The sequence below is a fragment of the Chelonoidis abingdonii genome, chromosome 7 (assembly GCF_003597395.2).
Source record: "Chelonoidis abingdonii isolate Lonesome George chromosome 7, CheloAbing_2.0, whole genome shotgun sequence".
In the NCBI taxonomy this organism is placed as follows: Eukaryota; Metazoa; Chordata; order Testudines; family Testudinidae; genus Chelonoidis; species Chelonoidis abingdonii.
This window is the reverse complement of record NC_133775.1, coordinates 67295055-67317213: the sequence shown is the minus strand read 5'-3', so window position 1 is coordinate 67317213 and position 22159 is coordinate 67295055. Positions and strand designations below refer to the sequence as shown.

The following is a 22159-nucleotide window of genomic DNA, read 5'->3' as shown; positions in this document are numbered from 1 at the left end:
CTCAGCAGGTGTTGGTGCCGGGCGATCCGGCTTAGACAGGCTCTCTGTCTGCGGTGCAGTTTGCACGGGAGCAGTAGGAGCAGGGAGCTCGACCACGGCGTGAGCCGGGGAGCAGTCAGGCACTGGATTCGACGGCCCTTGTGGGACCGGGATCGACGGTGCCAACGTTGCCGGTGCCGCAGCAGGTGTTGGTACCGGGCAATCTGACTTAGATGAGCTCTCTGGCTGCGGTGCCATTGGGATGGAAGCAGCAGGAGCAGGAAGCTCAACCACGGCACATGCCGGGGGGCGGGCAGGCAGGCACTGGATTCGATGGCCCTTGTGGGACAGGAATCAACGGTGCCAGCGTCATCAGTGCCTCTGCAGGTGTTGGTGGACTTAACGAGCTCTCTGGCTGCGGTGCAGTTGGCACAGAAGCAGCAGGAGCAGGGAGCTCAACCACGGCGCGCGCCGGGGAGCTGTCGGGCACTGGCAGGAGGAGTTGTGGGCTTCCTCAACCTCAGAGAAAGGGAGCGGTGCCGAGTCGACTTCGGTGCCAGTAACAGCCGGTGCCGAGGAGGCGCTTCTGTCCGCTGAGTAGCCAGCGCTCGGTGCAGAAGGTGGGGGGGGGGGAAATGAAAGAGCCGCTCCATTTTGTTCTCGGCTTAAACGCCTTGCAAATGGGGCACTTATCTGTGAAATGCGATCCCCCGAGGCACCATACACAGGAGTCGTGTGGATTTCCTGTCAGCAACGGCCTGAGGCAGGCCAAGCACGGTCTAAGAACCGGTGAGCCGGGCATGGGCTCCGGCACCGGTTGCGGGGAAGCGGCTACTCCCCGAACCCCGCTAACTATTATTTAAATTAACTATGCTAGTAAAGAAAAAACGCATAAGTATATATAAATATATATATAAAAGGACTATAACTATATACACAAGAACTACGAGTAGCTAAGGAAGCGGAGGTCAGCTAAGCTGCGCTCCACTGTTCCAACGACCGACACAGACGGTAAGAAGGAACTGAAGGGCGGCTGGGTTGGCAGGGGTATATATCCGGCGCCATAGCGGCGCCACTCCAGGGGGCGCCCTGCCGACCCACCGAGTGTTGCAAGGGTAAAAATCTTCCGACGAACATGCACGCGGCGCGCACATCTAACTGGAATGGATATGAGCAAGCACTCGAAGAAGAATGGGGAAAAAGTGTAGAGAAGCTGATCTGACCAGGACAGGAGAAAGGCATCGGAGATAGCGCCCCTCCCCAACCCCCACCCGGAGCAGAACCGGGGCCATCGCCGGTTCTGCCAAATGGCAAATAGGTCCACATGGGGAGTTCCCCACCTTTGGAAGAGCTGGTGGGCCACTTCCAGGTGGAGGGACCACTCGTGTGGCGAGGAAAAGTCCCTGCTCGAGCAATCCGCCCTCTTGTTCTGGGTGCCCAGTAGGTGGAAGGCCTTCAGGTGGATGTTGTGGGCTATACAGAAGTCCTACAGCCTGAGGGCTTCATGGCAGAGAGCAGAGGATCGGGCCCCGCCTTGCCTGTTGATATAGAACACCGAGGCCGTGTTGTCCGTGAGGACCCTGACTACCTTGCCCTCCAGGTGCAAGCGGAAGGCCGTATATGCCAGCTGCACCGCTCTGAGCTCCTTGACATTTATACATAGGGTCAGGTCTTAAGCTGACCACAAACCTTGGGTCTGAAAGTTCCCCACATGGGCCCCACAACCCAGGTCCAATATATCGGACACCAGCTCCAATGACGGGGCCCTGTCCTTGAACAGGATACCTTGGAGCATGTTGTTTGGGGCAGACTACCACTGTAGGAAGGCAATCACAGAGTCCGGCATGGTGAGGACCGTATTCATCCTGTCCATGGCCTGGGAGAACTTCGAGGCCAACCAAAGCTGGAGGGGCTTCATCCTGAGTCTGGCATGACGGACATGTGACCCAAGAATTGCAGGCAAACCCTTGCTGTTGTCACTGGGAACCTTGTGACTGAGTCTATGAGACCATTCAGGATCTTGAACCTGTCTCGCGGGAGGACGATTCTGCGCCCAGGAACATCCCAATAAACTCTGTGTTGGACCAGGACTAACATGGACTTGGTGTTGTTTACCAACAGGCCCAAGGTGGTGCACATGAGGGATCACGTGGCACTCCTCCTGTCCACCTGCGACTGGGAGGTGCCCTTGACAAGCTAAATCATCCAGAAAAGGGAATATCTGGACCCCTTGCTGTCTGAGGTAGGCCACTATCACTGACATGACTTTTGTAAACACCCTGGGGGCAGTGGATAGACCAAATGGAAGGACCATGAATTGGTAATGATTCTGTCCCACCACAAAAAGGAGGAAGTCCGTGCCCCTCGAATATGTGGATGTGGAAGAACGCGTCCTGCAGATTAAGGGCAGCATACCAGTCCCTGGGATCTAGGGAGGGGATGATGGAGGCCAGAGAGACCATGCAGAACTTGAGCTTCACCATGTATTGATTCAGACTTTGAAGGTCCAGGATGGGCCTGAGCCCCTCTTTGGCCTTCGAGATAAGGAAATAATGGTAGTACCATCCCTTGCTCACGAACTCCTCGGGCATCGCCTCTATTGCTCCTAGTCCTAGGAGCCGCCCCACCTCCTGCTCGAGCAGAGCTTCGTGGGACGGGTCCCCCCAAGAAGAATGGGGGAGGGGGGGAAGTAACCTGGGAAATGGCATAGAGGACCCATTGGTCTGAGATTAGCAGCTACCAGTCCAGGAGGAAAGTACGCAACTGGTTGGAGAAGGGAAGCTTTATTGGGGGTGGGATCCCTGATGAGGACTGGTGGGGTGCCCCCAAGCGTCCTGTCAAAAATGCCTTTTTCCAGCCTGCTTGCCCTTGGAGGACCCAGGCTGGGGGGCAGGCCAGAGACTGCCTCTGAGGGTGTCTTTAATAGTCCCACTACATGCATCCGATGAAGTGGGTATTCACCCATGAAAGCTCATGCTCCAATACGTCTGTTAGTCCATAAGGTGCCACAGGACTCTTTGCTGCTTTTACAGATCCAGACTAACATGGCTACCCCTTTGATACTTCAATAGTCCCGTTGCTTCTTATTGGCAGCCTTGTAGTTCAGGAGGGCTGCTTGGGTGGGAGTCTTGTATTTAGGTTTTGCGGGAGCTGGGACATAGAGGCCCAGAGTCTGGAGGGTCACACGGGAGTCTTTCATGCGATACAGCCTTGTATCTGTTTCCTCCACAAACAGAGCTTTCCCATCAAACAAGAGATCCTGCATGGAAGACAGCGCCTCGCTGGACAGCCTAGAGAGTAGGAGCCACGATGCCTGTCTCATGGATGGAGGCCATCGATCATGCAGCCATGACTGCAGCATCTGAAGCTGCCTGCAGGGACGCCCTAGCAGCCGCTGTCCCTTCCTCCACTAATGCCTTAAACTCCTTCCTATCGCACTTCTGGAGGGAGTCCTCAAACTTAGACAGGGAGCCCCACAGACTGAATTCGTACCAGCCCAGGAGAGCCTGAGGGTTCGCCACTCGTAACTGGAAGCTCAAAGATTAATACATTTTCCTTCCAAAAGAGTCCAGTCTCCGAGAGTCTTTGTTCTTTGGGGTCGGGGCTGGCTGACCCTGCCATTCACTATGGTTGACCAACTCGACCACCAAGGAGTTGGGCGCCAAGTGGGTATACAAGTACTCGTGCCCTTTAATGGGTACAAAGTACTTACGTTCCACCTTTTTAGAGACAGAGGCCAACAAGGCTGTTTGCCACAGGGCATTTGAAATCTTAGCCACCTCTTCATGGAAAGGCAAGGCAACCCTACCAGGTGCCGATAGGGATAACAAGTTAAACAGGGAGGCCGAGGGCTCATCCATATCCTCTGTCTGGAGGTGCAGATTCGCTGCCACCCTCTTTAAGAGTTCTTGGTGGGCCCTAGAGTCCTCCTGCGGGATATTGTGCGGAGGGGCACAATCGCCTCCTCCTGCCAGGGCGAAGAGGCCAGCGTGGTGCTCTGGGTGTCGGCCGGCAGCAGAGGGTCCACCACCTGGTCGGTCTCTGGGCACAGTGCTGAGGACATACATCCCACCGACTCCTTCCTCAAGGGTCTGGAAAGGGAGGCCGACAGTGCTTCCAAAGCTCTGGACACTGAGGAAGCCCCCACCGGGGGCTGCACAGGAGGCCATGGTGCCCACTGGTACCATTTGGCCGGCCATGACACTCGGAGCCACTGCATCTGTTGTGGCACCGGCAGGACCGACTGTCTGGGGTGGCCAGCCTGGCCCATCGAGGGATGGCTACGGATGGAGACTGGGCTGGCGTAAAATCTGCTGCTGTCCTTGGACTGGGAGGAGTGGTGGTGCCAGGATCTATGACGGCCACGGGACCGCGATTTCAATGTGGAAGACTAGTATTGACAGTAATTGCTGTTCCGTGAACAGCCTCGATGGGCGGACCCTTGACGGTGAGATGCCCACGATCGATGCCCAGGGCTGCGATATCTTGGTGGAAACTTGGAGTGGGAGGCCGAGCGGGAACTGTGTTGACGATCGTGTCGTGACCTACTGCGGTCCCCTCTCTGAGATGTGGACCAATGGTGATCCCCACCGCAGTCCCATCGATATTCAGTCTTTGAGGATGAGCAGTGCCATGAGTCCCGGACAGACGGAACCCAGCCCAACAGTCTGGTCAGCGTTGAGGGCGATCCACCTGGACTCTGCCCTGAGTGGTCGCTGGGCGGTGATCGGCATCATGAACGTTCCCTCGACCGAGACCAGTACCGGGCCGGAGGCGGCTGCAGGGATCCCAGCGGCGGCTTGCCTCTGCAGCACGGGGTCAACATTGGCAGCGCTCCAGGTGTGGAGGGCCTGGAAGGCTTCAGGCGTGGAAGGCATCCAGACATCTGGAGAGGCCTGTTCCAAAGGGACCGCGCTACTCTGCTCAACTTGAGTCGGAGGCCAGGGGCCTGGTGGGGAACAAGGACTACCCGACATGGGCCTAGCCTCTGTCTCATTTCCCTCAGTGCCACTGTGAAGAGAGAGTCTTCTTGGCCCTCTTGGTGTGCCCTGTGGATGAGGAGCGATGCTGACTGGTCGATGATACCAGAGGGTCGCCAGGTACCAGTTCGGAGCAGTGTGCCGGGGTCAGAGTCAGCACCAGCACGCTGGGGTCAGGATGGCCCAGAGCCTAACGTTCCTTTCTCTTTTGGTCTGAGGCTTAAATGACTTGCAAATCTTGCATCTTTTGCTGATATGGGTTTCTCCCAAGCAGTACAAACAGTCTGTGAGCGGGTCGCTACTTGGCATAGAACGCTTGCAAGAGCGCATGACTTAAACCCTGGGGCGTGGAGCATGCCCTGGCCCAGGCTCATTTACTAACTAAACTGCTAACTAATGACAGGTACTAACATTAAATGAACAAACAGTTCTTGGGACAAGCTACAGCAAAGCTGGAGCAGAGCAGTTCCAATGCACCTTCACTGGTGGCAAGAAGGAACTGAGGGTGGGGGAAGTGCGCAGCTCTCCTTATACTATGCCAGGCAGGTGCCACTCCAAGGGTTATGGGGGGTGCTCCGCCCTACGGGTTCTGCAAGGAGAAAAAAACTTCCGGCACCAGTGCACGTGGTGAGCACGCACACCTACTGTGGAAAAGACATGAGCAATCACTCGAAGAACATGTCACTCCCAGTACAGGCTTCTACACCCTTTGCTCTTTCCACAGCACCAAAGATATTCACCAAAACCTTGGCAATAATGGCAGTTCCTTAAAGAAGGCAGAGAACCCAGCTCAACCCTTGCCTCAACTACTGGCTGACTCAGGGAAGATCACCTCAGAAGGTGACCAAGTCAATCCAAGTAACCACAACGCTCCACTTCATTGGGCCTCAAAGTCAGACAGAAATCCACACCTGCTCTGAATCAAATCAACAGCATTCATAGGAGCAATGTTCAGTTCCAGGGAGAAGAAGGTTTCTAACCATCAAAGGAGTGAGCTTTTGGAAAAGCTTCCCAATAGGAGGAGGAGCAAACAGCCCAACTAGTCTTGAGATGGAGCTTGAGAAATTTATGACTGGGATTATATAATGAGTTGCCTGTGATAGCAAGGGACTGGACTTGATGACCCAGGAGGTCTCTTCCAGTCTTATGTCCCTATGAATCCATTTTCCATTGAGTGCTGCAGTGGCACACAATCAGCCAGAGACCCGTTCTATTGAAACATCTTAGGCAGCTGCTTGAGTTTTTAAACATGCAACACCAAGCCTGGTGAAGAGACTTTCTGAGCAGCCATACAAATGTCATCAGTGTGCATGAACAGTGCTAGGGGTGATAAATGTAAAGTAGAAACCAAAAGGAGTTACACATAGGCAGCCTCCCCAGTGAGAATCAATTGATTGGCATATATTCCTTACCGGGTTTCCTCAGTGGCCATATAAAACACATCATCCGGAGCATCAATCCAATTCATCCTCCTCCTTTTCACTGGAGGCATGGATCCACCACGAATTAATCGGACTTTTGTTGGGTATGATTTCCCATTGAGCAGCAAGTTTCGGCTTGGTCCCTAACAATATAGAAAGAAGTAAAATTATGGATTGCAGTTAATCCATGCTGGCATGTGACAAACAATCAAACGAGGAGAGAAGGATCTAAAGCTGCCAAATCAGATATTCAAGTTCATTGCAAGTTCTCCCGCTCCTGCCCATGAGTGAATGTAAATTTCATGACAAAGCAACTGGCCACTAGTACTAGAAGCTGAGGCCCTCTTAAAATTACAATAGGACAGGATTGTAGTAAAAAAAATAGGAACAAATCGTATGGCCAGTAAACCTACACAAAAAGTTTGTACACAAAAGGATCACATCAGGTTTGGAAGACTGAGTGCAAGATGCAGCTCTCAGTCACGCTACTGTAAATGTGGGATAATTCCATTAAATTTCAGAAGGAAATCTGCATTTACACCTAGCAAAATTTAAAAATCTGACTCTAAGGTTATACTGAGCTCGTGCACTCACCCGCATTCCTTTTGCTTTAAGGATGTTCATTTTTAAGAAGGGGAATATATAGTTAAAAATTCTTTTCGAAAACCTAAAATCATAGACCTTAAGATGCTCATCAGAAGGTCTCGCTGTGATATTTGTCTTATTCTGATGCCCCTGCATATAGTGAACTTGCTTTATGAAGTTAGCCCCTGCCACTGCACTGAAATTTATAGTTCTACCTTTATAAAGATGCAGGTGTGGGCATGCAAGGAATTAAACTACTCAAGTATGCGTGTCCTGAATCACTTGGGGCCCAGTTCTACCACTTGTACTCACGATAAACACTATAGAAAAATCCCACAGAAATTAACAGTGCTCATAACAGACTGAAGTTGCAGAATCAGGCACTGAAAGTTTGAGGTGGGCAAATTAGAACTGTTCAGAAAGTTTTCTATAGAGGTAAAGAAAATTTTGATGAAAGTGAAAATAAGTTTGTGAAAACTAATATGTCCATAGAAAATTTTGATTGGGGGGTGGGAAATTGGAATCCTGAAAAATTGCAGAGAAAAACCAAAAATTCTGATTAGAAAATTCAGCCCTAGTGTCTCATGGAGAACATCATCTCCCATTAGGCCTCTTGGAAAGGGGAGGTGGTGTATCATGGGAGTCCCCGGCTACGGTGCACCATAGGAGATGTAGTCTGACTGGGAACGCACAGGAGAATGCGAACATGAAGCACCTAAATTACAACTCCCAAGAGGTACTCTACCAACATATCCAAGTTGAAATATTGGGCAACAAGAGGGAATATAAGTGTTTTTCTTGACAATTAAAATTTTCTGCAGAAACCAGATACTTTGTGAAAATTTCATTTAGTCAAAAACCCAATTTTCTCTCAAAAAAAGTTTGACAATATATCCTAGCAGCCCTAGTGTAAATGCCATTGGCTGCTTTAGAGTTGGATGCATTTTTCTATTTCTCTCTCTCAGCCAATACAAAAGTCTATAAAAGAGCTAAATCCTTTTTTCTTTCTTAACCCCTTGAAAACTGGAGGCAAGTGCCACACTTATATTACATAAATGGCAGACAACTTATTTTTTCTCAACATTTTTTTACCACCATTGTATTTCCAACAATTTCAGGACCAAAACAAGCCATCAAAATACTTTAAGAAATTTCAGCTTTTACTTTTGTGGTGTGGGGAACAATGTTTCAAATATTGTGTTGCCAGATTTCTGAAGGAGAGTTCTTTTCATTGCTGTGTGAAGACTATTTTCTCCATTGCGTTAAGTGTCAGGAAAACGACAGCACTGAAAATTCTCGGAAAAGCTTGGAGTCTAGCTTTTCTCTCCCCAAACAGAGCAATCACTTCAACTGTTACATCCTGAAACATGGACCTTTCATTTTCAGTAGAACATTTTATCAAGCAAGCAGCGCAGCGAGACATTTCAGTGTTTTTATCCCTGCAGGTGATTGGGGTTTGGCCATTTCTTATTATTTCTCCCACTACACTGTGAGTTTGTTTACACAGTAGACACAAACAAGTAGCCAGTCTCCTCTGCAGTAAGAGGTGAAACTGAATTCAATTAAAATACAATTCACCACATCTTATCAAATGCTAATGTCACAAACAAAGTGATCAGCTTCGTTATTACAACTAAAATAGCATGACAAAAATAAATCCTGGCCATAAGATATACTCTACCTAAGATAGAAGCATTAGATTTGATAATACTCAATCATTATTCAATAGCTCTCCTTCAAACCTGCTGCAGATTTACTAATTTCTGAGTGCCTCCATTCACACTAGTACATTGTGGCAATTTACCAAACAGGGCAAATTTCACTATAGTGATACCATGAAAGGGTGCTTTGTGGCAAAAATTCCAGAGTGCAAAATTCTTCCCACTGAAGAGGCCTAGAACAAGGACTATGCCATTAAATCCCATTTTGATGGCTTAAAGTGGCTCTTCATCCTTGTGCTGGCCCTCTGAAAGGGGGCAAATTGGACCCCAGGAGCACTCCATGGAAAGCACTTTGCCAGAAACCCATCAATTAGACTGGCTATTTGCTTCTGTCACCTGATAAAGCTCTCAGCATAATGGATGAAAGGCTAAGATGATTTTTTACTTATAAAAACACACACATTCCCAGCAGACAACTTGCACGCCAACTGTCTAAAAAATAAGAAACCATTTGCCAAACAAAAACCCTTCCATCATGTCATCCCTTTCTCCTTCAATGAAACAACTCCACTTAAAACACATTTCAGGGCTTTGCTGTAAACAGCCACTCTCTTGATTTCTGTACGAGTCGACACACAAAATGTTCCATTCAAAACAGAAGTTCACTGATACAGATTGCATTGTGTCTTTTTTCATTTAAACACCCAGATCTGTTTTTTATACACAAAACCATCCTGGCTAATTGAAAAAAAAAGTGATAGAGTATGAGTAGCTGTGAACAGCAAAAGCAAAAAAAACTAGAGCACCCTTTTAAAGCCTATCTAGAGAGTTACGGTTGGGGGTTTTTTTTCCTTTTTTTATTTTTATTTTTTTTACTTTTCCCCCCCTTCTCCCACCCATTTTTGGTTTAAATGAACATTCTCTTACCATTTGTCTGGTTTGTCCGTGGTTAGGCAGACCTAACAAACAGGAAAGAGAATAGAGCTCGTAAGACAGCAGTGATTTTCCAAGACAGAAAAAATACAAAATCAAACAAACACGGCTATGTTTGCATTTGGGTTGATTTTCTGATGTGGCAGTTTTCTATCACCCTAATCTCTCCCCTCCTTGAGAAATAACTGAGAAGACCGCATCCCTAACAACGTGATCTAAAAAACCAAGGCCAAAAAGCTTAAATACGCTACCCACTTTTTTCTCCAGTCACTCATGTCTTAATGGACAATGCATGGGAAACCATCACCAAAATCAAATCCCCTCTTTCAGATCTGGAAACTACTTCTCAATAGCTTGGGAACAGCTCCAGTTTTCAAATTTTATGATGGACTTAAAGAAAAGGACAGTATTGCACTATGAAAGGAGCAGAGTAAAATCTTTACTATCATCTGGGAAAATCCAAGGAGCTATTTTATCTCCTGGATGTACAATCAGATTGCATCTACTGAACTGCTCAGTCCATAAGACCCTGTCACAAGTAAAGACTTCCAATATCTTAGCTCCGACAGTCAGAGCTCAGCAATCTCTCCATCACCCAAGGTGATACTCCAGTAACACAAACATTACAGGCACAAAGATCTGATGTAGTAAATGGTAGTCTAGTAACATTATTAGATATTCCATTGCATTACGAAAGGTCCACGTTTTAAGTGCAGAGCTAGTGTGTAAACTGAACCAGGGCACTAAACAAACAGGTATACTACTGGACACATACAAGTATCAGTATGTAAGAAAATGAAGACTTAGTATAGAGCTGCAGCAAAGGTATGGCAGGGAATAGCCTTGGTAACCTAATATATCTTTTCCATCACCACCTTTTTACTATGTTATGTTAAGTTCAAATGATTTTTTTAATATTACCTACATCAGTTAAATTGTACCAATATGTACATTCTCAAAACTTTAAATTACATTTCATCAACTGCAGTGCACATGACCATCTTGGGCCCCTTTTCGGCCCAGAAGGGAATTGTTCTAGACATAAAGAGAATATGTATCATAACAGGCAGCTACTGACTGCAAAACGGATTTCCATTATAACTCTGGTTTCATACACACAACTTTTATAAACATTATCCTTTTAGCCTGAAATTTTCCTTGTTTGGTCTATGACCAAAGACAAACTTTTATTTAAAAATATATGTTTGAGCAAAGTCCCTGCTGCTATTTGAGAATTCAGCAACAATTCTCTCTCTCTCTCTCTCTCACACACACACACACACACACCCTCCTGTTTTAAAAGATTCTAACCTTAATCGTCAGATAGATGCCTACTTCAAAACTGGCTATATCTGAAGATTCCTTTGTATAACGTAAACTCTAACATACTTAGTAAGTACCCTGGTAAAACATATAGGATATAAAACGAGGCCAAGTTAATGTTTTAGGGAAAAAATACAACTGTTGGACTTCCCTGTTTGTGTGTGCTTGGGGGTCTTAATTGTAATTATTGCCATAAATTCAGTAGTTTGCATAATTCTCAGTAACAGTGCACCTTTCTGCAAAAAGGCAGATATAAACAACTACCAACATATGAAGGCAAATGCACACATTCACACGTGCAGGGGTGCTGGAACAATATGCATCGGGGGATGCTGAGAGCCACTGAACAAAACTGTAAACCCGGTAGATGATGGAACCCACTTCAAATCAAGGGGTGCGGCAGTACTCCCAGTTCCAGCACCTCTGCATACATGACTTCATTTTCTGGCACTTCAGTGCTCAAACATCCAGCTTCAGAGCTAGAGATCACCTAATGATTGTTTGTGGTATTGCTGTAGCTGTGTTGGTCCCATGGTATTAGAGAGACAAGGTAGGTGACCTCAGGACTGAAGAAGACATCTGTTTAGCTCGAAAGAGCATACCTTCCACCAACAGAAGTTGGTCTAATAAAAAATTATTACCTCATCCACATTGTGTCTCTAATGAAGGAGATGTCAACTAATGATACATACAGTATCAGGAAGGAGCTCGGTTGGTGAAGGGAATGTAAGTCTCCACCTAAGCAGCAGTCACATTCAAAAGGCAGGAGCAGAAATGGCCAGCTGATGTAGACAAAGAGCTTGACACAGCTACTGGGAGGAGCACGGTCATTAGGTTGCAAGTTGGGCCTCCAAGTCAGGAGACTGAGTTCTAGTCACTGCTCTGCAATTTCATCCATTATGTGATTGTGGGCAAGTCACTTTATCACCTTGTACTTCTGTTTCCCCTTCTACAAAATGAGGATAATACTGTCCTTGCTCACAGGGATATTGAGAGGTTTAACCAACTGACGTTTGTGAAAACATTTGAGCTCTGTGGGTGGAAGGCACAGGGCTCAATACACTTGATGACAACAAAGACAGGGCCACAGGGGCAGCTGGTGTCAAAGGATTTCCATTCAGAGAGGAGAGGTAGCTACTGGGGCAAAGGAGGATGTTGGTGTACAGGTAGTAGTCAGTAGCAAGGCCACTCCCACATTCCAAGATCAGTAGTAACTCACATCCTCCATGGTGAGAAGACACAGATGTCACATGTTGAGAGTGACAAAAGCAAGACTCAGAGGTGAAAGCTACTGGTTCCAAGAGTTTGTGCTTCAAGTCCATAGACAACAGCAAAAAAACACCAACACCACCAAAACCTGTTAATCATCCAACGTATTGACTTAGCCTCAAAAATAAGCTGCTCCTTCCAGGAAAAAGCGAGCCACATTCTATAATTGTGTGATTTTGCTGATCCAGTAATCAACAACATAAAATAGATACATTTTTCAAAGCAATTTTTGTAGCCTTGCTATTACACTATGTTTGATGTTAATATACCTGAAGGCAATACACCAATACTTAACTATTTGAGATTGTTCCCTTTCAACAAATTTATATACCTGGAATGTAGAAGACAAGGAAAAAGTACAGTAATAGCCATTAAAAATCACTAATTGTGTTATGACAGAAAATTACATCGGAAATAATGGCTGGCCATTTAAAATACACCATTTATCAATAGTTATTGCTTCACAGTAGCAGAGATACAGTACCACAGCTATAACATATTCCAAATACAATCTCAGAGCTGCTGTTCAACTTTTCAGGGGTTGAGAATGGAACACAGACACCCTTCTCCCCCAAACACACAAAATGAGGCAGTGAGGGACATACACACGCACACACGTCTTAGACCTAAGCATATATTAGGGACAAAAATGCAGAGGGCTCTGGCAGCCCTTCTACAGCCCTCTATATTTAAAAGGAGACTTTTTCTCTTAACAGGGTCTCATTACAGGGATCCGGGAAAAAGGACATGGAAGGGGCTCTGGGATAACCCTTTTCTAAAATCCAACTATCTGAAGGTATAGACTTCCATGCCTGAAAACATGGCATTGATTGCCACCAAAAGCAGAGAAACCTAGGAAAACACAGGATTTATTTCGAGTTCCTCTGGCATACAGTCAAGCTGCGTGCTTCTAAGGGATATTCAGTGACAATCCAAAACTGAGGAGGAAGGCTGTTGATGACCATAAGTTTTATCCTGACTAACCAGATTTTCCCTCCTTTTAGACATAAAAGCTACAAGGCAGATGGCTACAGAAACTAAGATGCTTTCTGAAATCTCAAAGATTAGGATTTATTTCCACAGAACAATAAGAAAAAACTCATCGCCCTGGAGAGTGGCCTGCTGCCTTTCAATTTTTCTGAAGACTCAGAGTGAGATAAATATGACCACCACAGGAACTTCAAGTGGTCAAATTAAGTCAAGAACTTGACTGCACATCTGCAGGTAACCTAGAGTTCCGTAGCCACAAACGACTCTGGAATGTTACTGAAATAGCTATAGAACAAGCTGCCATATTATAGACAGTGCACAAAGCCCTCAAAGTATGTCTCAGCTCATAAATAGTGCACAGGCATCAAAACCTTTGATCTCTGGCATAAGATATATTCTGCAGGACAGCTTGCTTCACAGGAAGTAGTCACAATAGGTTATAATGATCTTATGACTGGCCTTTCTTAGAGTGTCAGAGCTGCAAGGGGATATATTTCCAAGATGATCCAGGAGACAATGAATTTCTATTTCACTGCAGCTAAATTCCATTTCTATTTAATTTACTCCAATGAGATAAAGGCAAGTTTCTTGCTACTCTTTGATATGTAAATTAACCAAAACAAAAGCCACTTTATTTACCTGTGTGTGTTTGCTGGGTACTTGATTCCCAATTGGAATTCTATTGCTTAACAATAGACCCTTAATGTCCCTTAATCTTTCCTTGCTTAATATGCAAGCCTCCAAAGCAGCAGAAAAAAAAAGATTTCTCTCTAGCTACTTTTAAACCCAAACCCTTTCTCTCTGCTAAAAAGCCCTACAGAGAAAAAGAAAAGCAACATTCCTACTGGCTTCTGGATTCTATCTTTCCCACATCGCTGCCACCATGTAATAAGCCTCTGTCCCAAATTTGGACCTTAGCGTCAAAAATCTGGGTGCTTAGCATGAACCTCCAAGCCTCATTACCAGCTTGGATCTTATCTCATTGCCACCAATCAGGATTCTGAGTACCTGATAAACTCTCTGGTCTCCCCAAACTTCCCTGGGGACCCCAAGACTCAGATGCCCCGAGCCTCAATAAAGGGAAATAACCCACTCCCTTCCTGCTCTTTAATTCCTCCCAGATTTTCCCGCCCTGGGGACACTAGGAGATTTCCCTGCTTCAATCCCTTGAAAACAAAAACAGAGAGGACGATTTACCTTCCCCCCTCCTTCTTCTCCCCCTCCCAGTCTTTCCCTGAGAGAGACAGTACTCCTGGCACAGAGATTCCTATCCCCTTGCCTTAACTAGGAAAAGAAAATCCAACAAGTTTTAAAAAGAAAGAAAAAAACACATGACATGATCACTGCATCAAGATGACATAACACAGGGCTATTGCTTAAAAAAAATATGAATAATCAGCCTTATTCAAAAGATATCCATTTAAACATTCTAGCAACTCCACACATGTAAATACAAAATACAATATAAACCTATTGCTTTTCCTTTCGTACTCACAACTTGGAACAGAAGGGTAGAAAGAAGCTTGGAGATAGAAAAAAAAACTCTTCCCTCATAGCCGAGAGAAACAGACAGACAGAACAAAGACAAAACACACCCAGAAGTTCCCTCCCTCACTTTGAAAAATCCGGTTTCCTGATTGGTCCTCTGGTCAGGTGTTTGGTTCCCTTTGTTAACCCTTTACAGGTAAAAGAAACATTAACCCTTAGCTATCTGTTTATGACAGGCAAGTTTAAAGCAGAGATTAGATCTCATTAAAAAAGAGCCACCACACAAACATTGCCCTCTATGCACCAACCCTACCCCTCCTTTTTTGAATGAATCTAATAGATACCTGACCTGAGGGAGTTCATGACTCCAGGGAACACAACTCCGAATCTCCTGCAGCGCTGCTGGGGCCAAGGAGTAGTTGACACTCACCACTACACCCACCTGACTGCACAGCATCAGAGTGAGATGTCTAGCTTCTGTCATACTACAGAGAAACCTGGTAGCATGGCTGATTTCCTGAGGAAATCTGCAGGAGCACACAAGTGCACGCTCTATTTGACACAATCCCTACTTTTATGGAGTCCAGCAAGCCCTCGTCGTGCCATAATGGTGCCATCACAACTCCCCCAAATTGCCTACCAGTTGCAGAAGTACAAACTCCTTCCGCAGCACCTGTACAAAATGCACTCCTGTCACTGCCAAAGGTGGGAGAGCCAAATCCTCTAATCTAATCTTGGAAGTATTCATTCACACCTGGGCGTCTAACAAATGGAGAACCTTCCAACATATCACAAAGGTAAAAGTCAGGAAGCTGCAGAATAGAAAGTGAGCACTTCTCCTTTTGCTTTTCACCTTTTCATGTAACTAGAAATCTCTAAGCCCCTTTCTGTTCCTCTTTTCTTACCTTCATTTTAGATAAACTCTACCTCAGCACCACAAAATCTTTGCCTAAATCCCCCTCCTCCACCAGCAGATAGCATGCAGCTCCCCACAAGCAACCTCTGAAGCACTGGTCCCAAGGAAAACCACAGTCCAACATCAAACGATTTCGGGCATGCCTTAGGACGGCCTAATTTATAACATAGAACTTTTAACTCCCTTCCCTACACTTTGGCATGGCCAACCACATAATGCACCCACTAAAGTTTGCTCCCCTAAAATGCACATCCACTTCGCATAGGCTCAAATCCTCTCAATCAGCACAGCAAGAAGTTAATCTTTGTATTTATTTCTCTTTGCTGAAGAGAGCTATCATGCAATACATGCAGTGTGAAAAATCATTCAGAAATGTAGCTGTGATAAACTGCAATGTATATAGAAAACTGAAAGATACACTGTCAAGACTAGTTAGTTTAAAATCTAAGCTACCTTTTAAAATATAGATTTGTTTTCAAAGTCCATGTAATATTTTTACACACATTTTCTCCCTCTTTCTGCCCCCCTCCAAAAACAGAACCAAATCCCCAAAACAGAGGCCTTTCCCGGGATCTTGCTCTTCTCAACAACAACAAAAACATCAGCAGTTCCGCATTCATGAGCGAACCATAACAAACCAGTATGTGCACATGACCGAATAAGTATTTTCTGATAGGGAAACAGACTTCATTTTCAAGCCGCTAAACAAGTTTCAAGCTTAACTTTAAATTGTGAAGGGGGGGAGAGAGGGTGTGTGTATAAATAAATAATGGAAATTATATCAATTACTCCTTTAATTGTTGAGAAAATAGTGCCAGTATTTTACATAGTTGGAGCTGTGAGCAGATTATTAGATGTCTATCACCTTAAAAGTGCAGTGGGTGAACTTGCAGGAGTGTAATTACAGAAGTCCAACTAGCTATAAAAATCTGTTGTGCACAGTGTTAAAATTGCAAGTTACTTACCTAAATAAGTTCCTACCAAGATTGGCAAAGGAGAAGGGGAAAAAAAGATTTTAAAAAGTTAAAAAAGGAAAGATTATGTGAAATAAAAGCAGAAAAACAAGGTAACTATTTTGATTGTAATGGAGAGCAAGAGTGACAGAGTTTCTAGAATGTCTGATATTATACTAAATGAGGCAAGATTAAAACAAATCTCCAAACACGTGATAAAGTAAAGGCCAGATTGGATTCTCTGGACATAAAAAAGTTGTTCTTTCCCCATATCCATTCACTATCCTTGCATATTATGTATTTATTGGCCTTGTACAGTAGATCCTGAAATGCTCAGTTCTACAGCTGTTTACACGGAATCAGTTTCTTACCAAACACACTACATGGTCATGTTCCGATGCCCTCGCTCATACTGGGTCGCACCCTGCTCCACAAGTAGTCCCACTGAGTCTGATGGAACTCTTTGTGAAGTAAGGTCCTATTCCACATGAGAAAGGCCACTGGTGATTAGATGAGATTAGTCGATAATGGGTCAGCACTAGTCAGCTTCATCCCTAAAATATCATTCTTATACTCTGTCTAGCTGTGAGGTCCTAGAGGAAGAGAGAAGTTCACTTTAAAACCTTGTTTCTTTAGGAGCTGTCAAATATGGAAGACAGAAACAGTAAGCAGCTCAGTTACCTGCTACTCTCCAACTTGGGACAAACAAATGGAACATCATATAACAAACATGAGTGCAAGCTACCGGTTGTCACCTTCAAGGCCATTCACAACTTTGTCCCTTTCCTACTGATTCACTCATCTCTTATACTGTCATTACCCTGCTCCTTAATTGCATCAGTTATGCCAGCCCCCGTCTTCTAGATATGGTCTAAAGAATACTTAGTCTTGCCATGAGTGGAGGGGACTGGACTAGATGACCTCGAGGTCCCTTCCAGTCCTATGATTCTAGGATTCTCTTCAAACACATCTAGGGTGAGTATACATCCCAATGTTATTGGGACCGTCCTGACAGAGGCTTTGTTTTATATAGTCAACTATACTTCCCCCTCCCAATTTTTCACACTTGCTATCTGGTCACTCTAAACAAACGTCTCTGTGCCTTTCTCCATACAGTCCCTTATATGCATGGAGTGCCCTCCCTGAATAGATCCTTGAAATTTGGAGGAGGAGGTGGTAGTCTCTCTCCAGACCTACTTTTACCACACTACCAGTAAAAACCTAATCAGCATATAATGGCTAGTCTGAGGCCAGGTGGGAAAATCTCACCATTTGCTATAAATATAAAAATGATATACTTGTCTCCATTGCCCCTGATCTTTTTAGACTAAGCTTTCCAGGACAAGGCTCATGCTTAACTTTGTACAGAGTCTAGCACAACAAATCTGATCAGGGCCCCTGTGTACTACTGAAATATAAATATTGTATCTTGAGGACATGCAGTTCAACTTGCTTCCCACAAAGTGGCTTATCTCCTAAGTGCATATGTTCAGAGGAGAGAAGAGACTTCTAAAGGATAGACTGTGCTTTTAGCATGCAACTTACAGCAAGGGGTGGTGCATACGCTCACCTCCCAGCAGGAAGCACTGGGAGGCAGCATGAGCAATGCTGCCTGGATCACCCCAGTTGTGCTGGTGGCAATATTCACTACACCTCCTTCAGAAAGGCGTAGAATACTTGCCCTCATGAAGCCAGCCAGCTCCACTAACCCATGTGCAAGCAGATGAAGCTATGGCTCCACCCATTCTTCCCATAGTAGCTCCTTGAGGAGAAACATCTGGGACGCAGTCCTTGTGCTCCCATGAGCACACAGGCTGCTACTGTGGCTAGACTCTTACTTTCTCCTATGTCCCGCATGGCTATACAAGGGCACATCCCAAGCCATCCCTCAGTGAGTAAGAGTTTTCCACCTCTCATGGGAGTTCTGCTTCGGGCACAATTGCCTTCAGGGCTAATTCAAAAACCAGATCTAGAATGAATAAATGAGATCTACCAATATCCTTAAGAGCAATCACAAACTCTATTCCTCATACAGAATAATTAGATATTTTAAATAACTATAGCTACACTGGCTCTGTCTGGTTAGCATATGTATAAACACAACTAAATCCATCTCCTCAGTAATATTGAAGTTAGATTTTGAAAGATTTCTGATGGTTCAGAACTGCATTTCAGTAAGAGGGAATGCCAGTGGAATCCAGAATCAGAGAACACTTGTATCCCACTGCTATCTAAACACCAAGACTTGCTGAGTAGTTTATTTTCAAGGCTGGGGAAATTTGCCTTGAAACAATGTTCTGCTCTCTTCAATGTTTGCTTTATTTCTACTTGGCCAAATAGAACATGTTCTTTTCTGAGGATGAAAATGCTTCTTTCTATTTCCCCTTGCTTAGCCCTGCTGTGCAAATGCAGCTCACTAATCTCCACTGAGTAGAACATTATGTAGGGGGATGGGAACCCAGCATGCTGACTTCCTTTATGTTTTTGAATCTGCCTGACCTTCATTTCAAACTGTGCTCTGTGCAGCTGAACAGTCTTTTTACCAAGCCATTATTCCATCTAACTGATCATGTAAGCTTTTCACAGTATTCAATATTCTCCTCCATCCAACTGATCCCTTCCCCCAACTAATTTTCCATCCTAATTAAATCTCACCTTTCAATCTTTCCACAGTACTGCATAGTCGCAGGGTTTCCAAGATCTTTAGTTTATCTACAGAATTACTGAGCTGCATAATCACTGCCCAAGGCTGCTCATTACCAGCATTCAGTTAGCCCAGTCCAGATTCAGACCTCCAGTGTCTACACATCAGGTTAAGCTTCTCAGTTTCAAAAAGAATAGGGAGCTCTCCTCCTTTGTCTTCTGGAGGCTTCACTGTGGGGAGGGGATTTCTTCCATTTCTCTCCATGCATCTGAATGCCTTTTCCCTATTTCTTCTGATTTTCTTTCCAGTTGCTGCAAACTCTTGTGAACTCACAGACATTCATCTTCAAGGAAAGAAGTCTTCATTTGGTCCCCCACCAACCCTTTCCATGCACTTATTTTGCTTGCCAGCAACCGTATTCACCATTATGGACACTGCAGAGATTTTAGGGTTAATGGCTGTAAGCTACTGCTGCAGAGATTTCTGAACCCAGATCTTTGACCAGAGTAAGATCTGTCTAATAATTAATTCTTGACATATAGCTGTCTCCAAGACCTGCCATTTCCTCCTTTTGTTCGGGGTCCGAATCTTTTTCTACTTCTCTATGTTGTTTTACACCAATGACAGCTTCAACTAAGGGGTCTCTCACGTAGGCATTCCATCATGTACCACAAATGCTGTTATCGCCATCAGGGTCAATATCTGCACTAAGGTATCTGCGAACTCTGGAGAACCACTGCATCCAGGCTCCTGTCCGGCAGCAGGAAGGTTTGGAATGAAATGACAGTGAGCAGGGCTCTGGTTTATTTAAATTGTTTCTGGATGGACAAATTGGGAGTTTGGGTAGTTCATCTTAAATGACTGTGATTTTGGCAGCCCAATGGTGGCTGACTGCTCTTCTAAATGTGTCTCTTTGATCCAGATAAGCACACGACCACAACTATACTGCACAAAAGCCAACCCAAAAGGCAATACACGTAGTTCACAGATTTTTGGGGAGGCCAGAAAGGACCATTAATCATGGAATCATAGAACAGCATTGGAAGAGACTTCAGGAGGTAATCTACTCCAACTCCCTACTCAAAGCAGGACCAACACAAACTAAATCATCCCAGACAGGGCTTTGTCAAGCTGGGCCTTAAAAACCTCTAAGGATGGAGATTCTACCACCTCCTTAGGTAACCCAATCCAGTCCTTCACCACCCTCCTAGTGAAACAGTGTTTCTTAATATCCAACCTAGATTTCCCCCATTGCAACTTGAGACCATGCTCCTTGTTCTGCTACCTGCCACCACTGAGACTGGGCTACCTCCATCCTCTTTGGAACCCCCCTTCAAGTAGTTAAAGGCTATCAAATCCCTCCCTCACTCTTCTCTTCTGCAGACTAAGACTAAGATCTAGACTGACCTCCTGCATAAAACAGAGGCCACAGGACTTCCCTGAATTAATTCCTGCTTCGAGTCCCACAGCTGAGGTTGAACTATGGCATATTCATTAGAAAAACATCCAATCTCGATTGAAAGATTTCTTGTGATGGAGAATCCACATAACTCTTGGTAAATTGTTCCAATGGTTAATTACTATCCCTGTGCCTTATTTCTAGTCTCGATTCGTTTAGCTTCACCTTCCCGCCATTGGATCTAGTTATACTTTTGTTTGATAGATCAAACACCCCTATATTATCAAATTTCTGTTCCCCATGTAGATACTTATAGACTAAACAAGTCCCCCACCTTAACCTTCTCTTTAGCTTAACGAATAGACTGAGCTTCTTGAGTCTTTCACTTTAAGATATGTTTTCCTATTTTTAAATCAACTTTTTTCTGAATTTTCTCCAATTTTTCAATATTGTTCTTGAATTGTGGATACCAGAAATGGACACAGCATTCCAATACTAGTCACACCAGTACCAAATACAGAGGAAATATAACTTCTTACTCCTACTCAATATTCCCATTTATATCTCTTGGGATTACATTAGCCCTTTTGGCCATAGCACTGCACTGGGAACCCACATTCAGTTGATTATCCTGGGAAGCAGTGACTCTGAAAAATAGTTGGGGGTCATGGGGGATAGAGTCCCCATCTAGGGAACTGTCAAAATTGTTCCTTTATCAGAAATCTGCAAAGCAGACACCTGGAAGGTAGAGCGCCCAATGTCAGTTTTCTTCCTGTAAAGGAGGTAGGATTCCCCCCCTGAAATACTACAGACTCAGAGATCCAGGCTGGGCATAAAGCCTCCATCTTTTTGGATATCAGAAAGAGAAGATTCCATGCAGACCCACTGGATAATGATCAGGACATGTGTCTAAGGGACCCTAACAGACTGTAGTTAAGGGGCCTTCATCTTTCTCAGTGGGGAGTTTTACTTGCAGTAGATATTGGCAAGCTATTTATTCTAGAACATTAAAAAAAGCTACTAAAATCAAAAGACAGATGAACAAGTTAATAAATTTGTAAATACCCTAGTGAACCTGGGGCATCTCAGACTTAGAGTACTTTAAAATGCTGGAAACAGTGGGATCTGCAGAGTGATTCCAGGCCCTGTGCTAACAAACAGGGAGCCGGGAAGGTCTCCCATGCGCAGAAGCTGCCTCCAGTAGGATCTGAGAGAGAACAGGTTTCCCAGAATCCACTCCTGGAAACAGAACCACTAAGCTTCTCCCACAAGCTGAGAGTATTGAAGGTGGCAGTAAAACAGGTTAGCCAAGGCCTGTGGGTAGTGGTAGTGTTGTGTGGGGAAGGGGAGTGAAGTGCATTGTAGTGCTTCTAGAAGGTTTCCTATAATTTGAGTGGCAACTAGTTTTTGATGCTTAAAACAAGGTTACTCACCTTTGTAACTGTTGTTCTTCGAGATGTGTTGCTCATATCCATTCCAGGTAGGTGTGTGCGCGCCGCGTGCACAGCCGTCGGAGAAACTTTTACCCTAGCAACACTCAGCGGGTCGGCTGGGCGCCCCCTGGAGTGGCGCCACCATGGCGCCGCATAAATACCCCAGCCGACCCGGCCACCCTTCAG

General features: G+C 45.1%; 1 protein-coding gene across 2 annotated transcripts in view; it reads right to left on the bottom strand.

Moving 5' to 3' along the window:
* The window catches only part of MTA1 (metastasis associated 1), a 191350-nt gene that overhangs the window by 9306 nt on the left and 159885 nt on the right, over positions 1–22159 (bottom strand). Inside the window, exons 18-19 of one of the 2 annotated variants that reach the window (XM_032783480.2) lie at positions 9553–9584; positions 6371–6522 (exon numbers count right to left, since the gene is read on the bottom strand). In XM_032783480.2, coding sequence (XP_032639371.1) covers positions 6371–6522; positions 9553–9584 — 184 coding nt within the window. The remainder of the gene's footprint in view (positions 1–6370; positions 6523–9552; positions 9585–22159) is intronic. The other variant, XM_032783481.2, reaches the window with a different exon arrangement.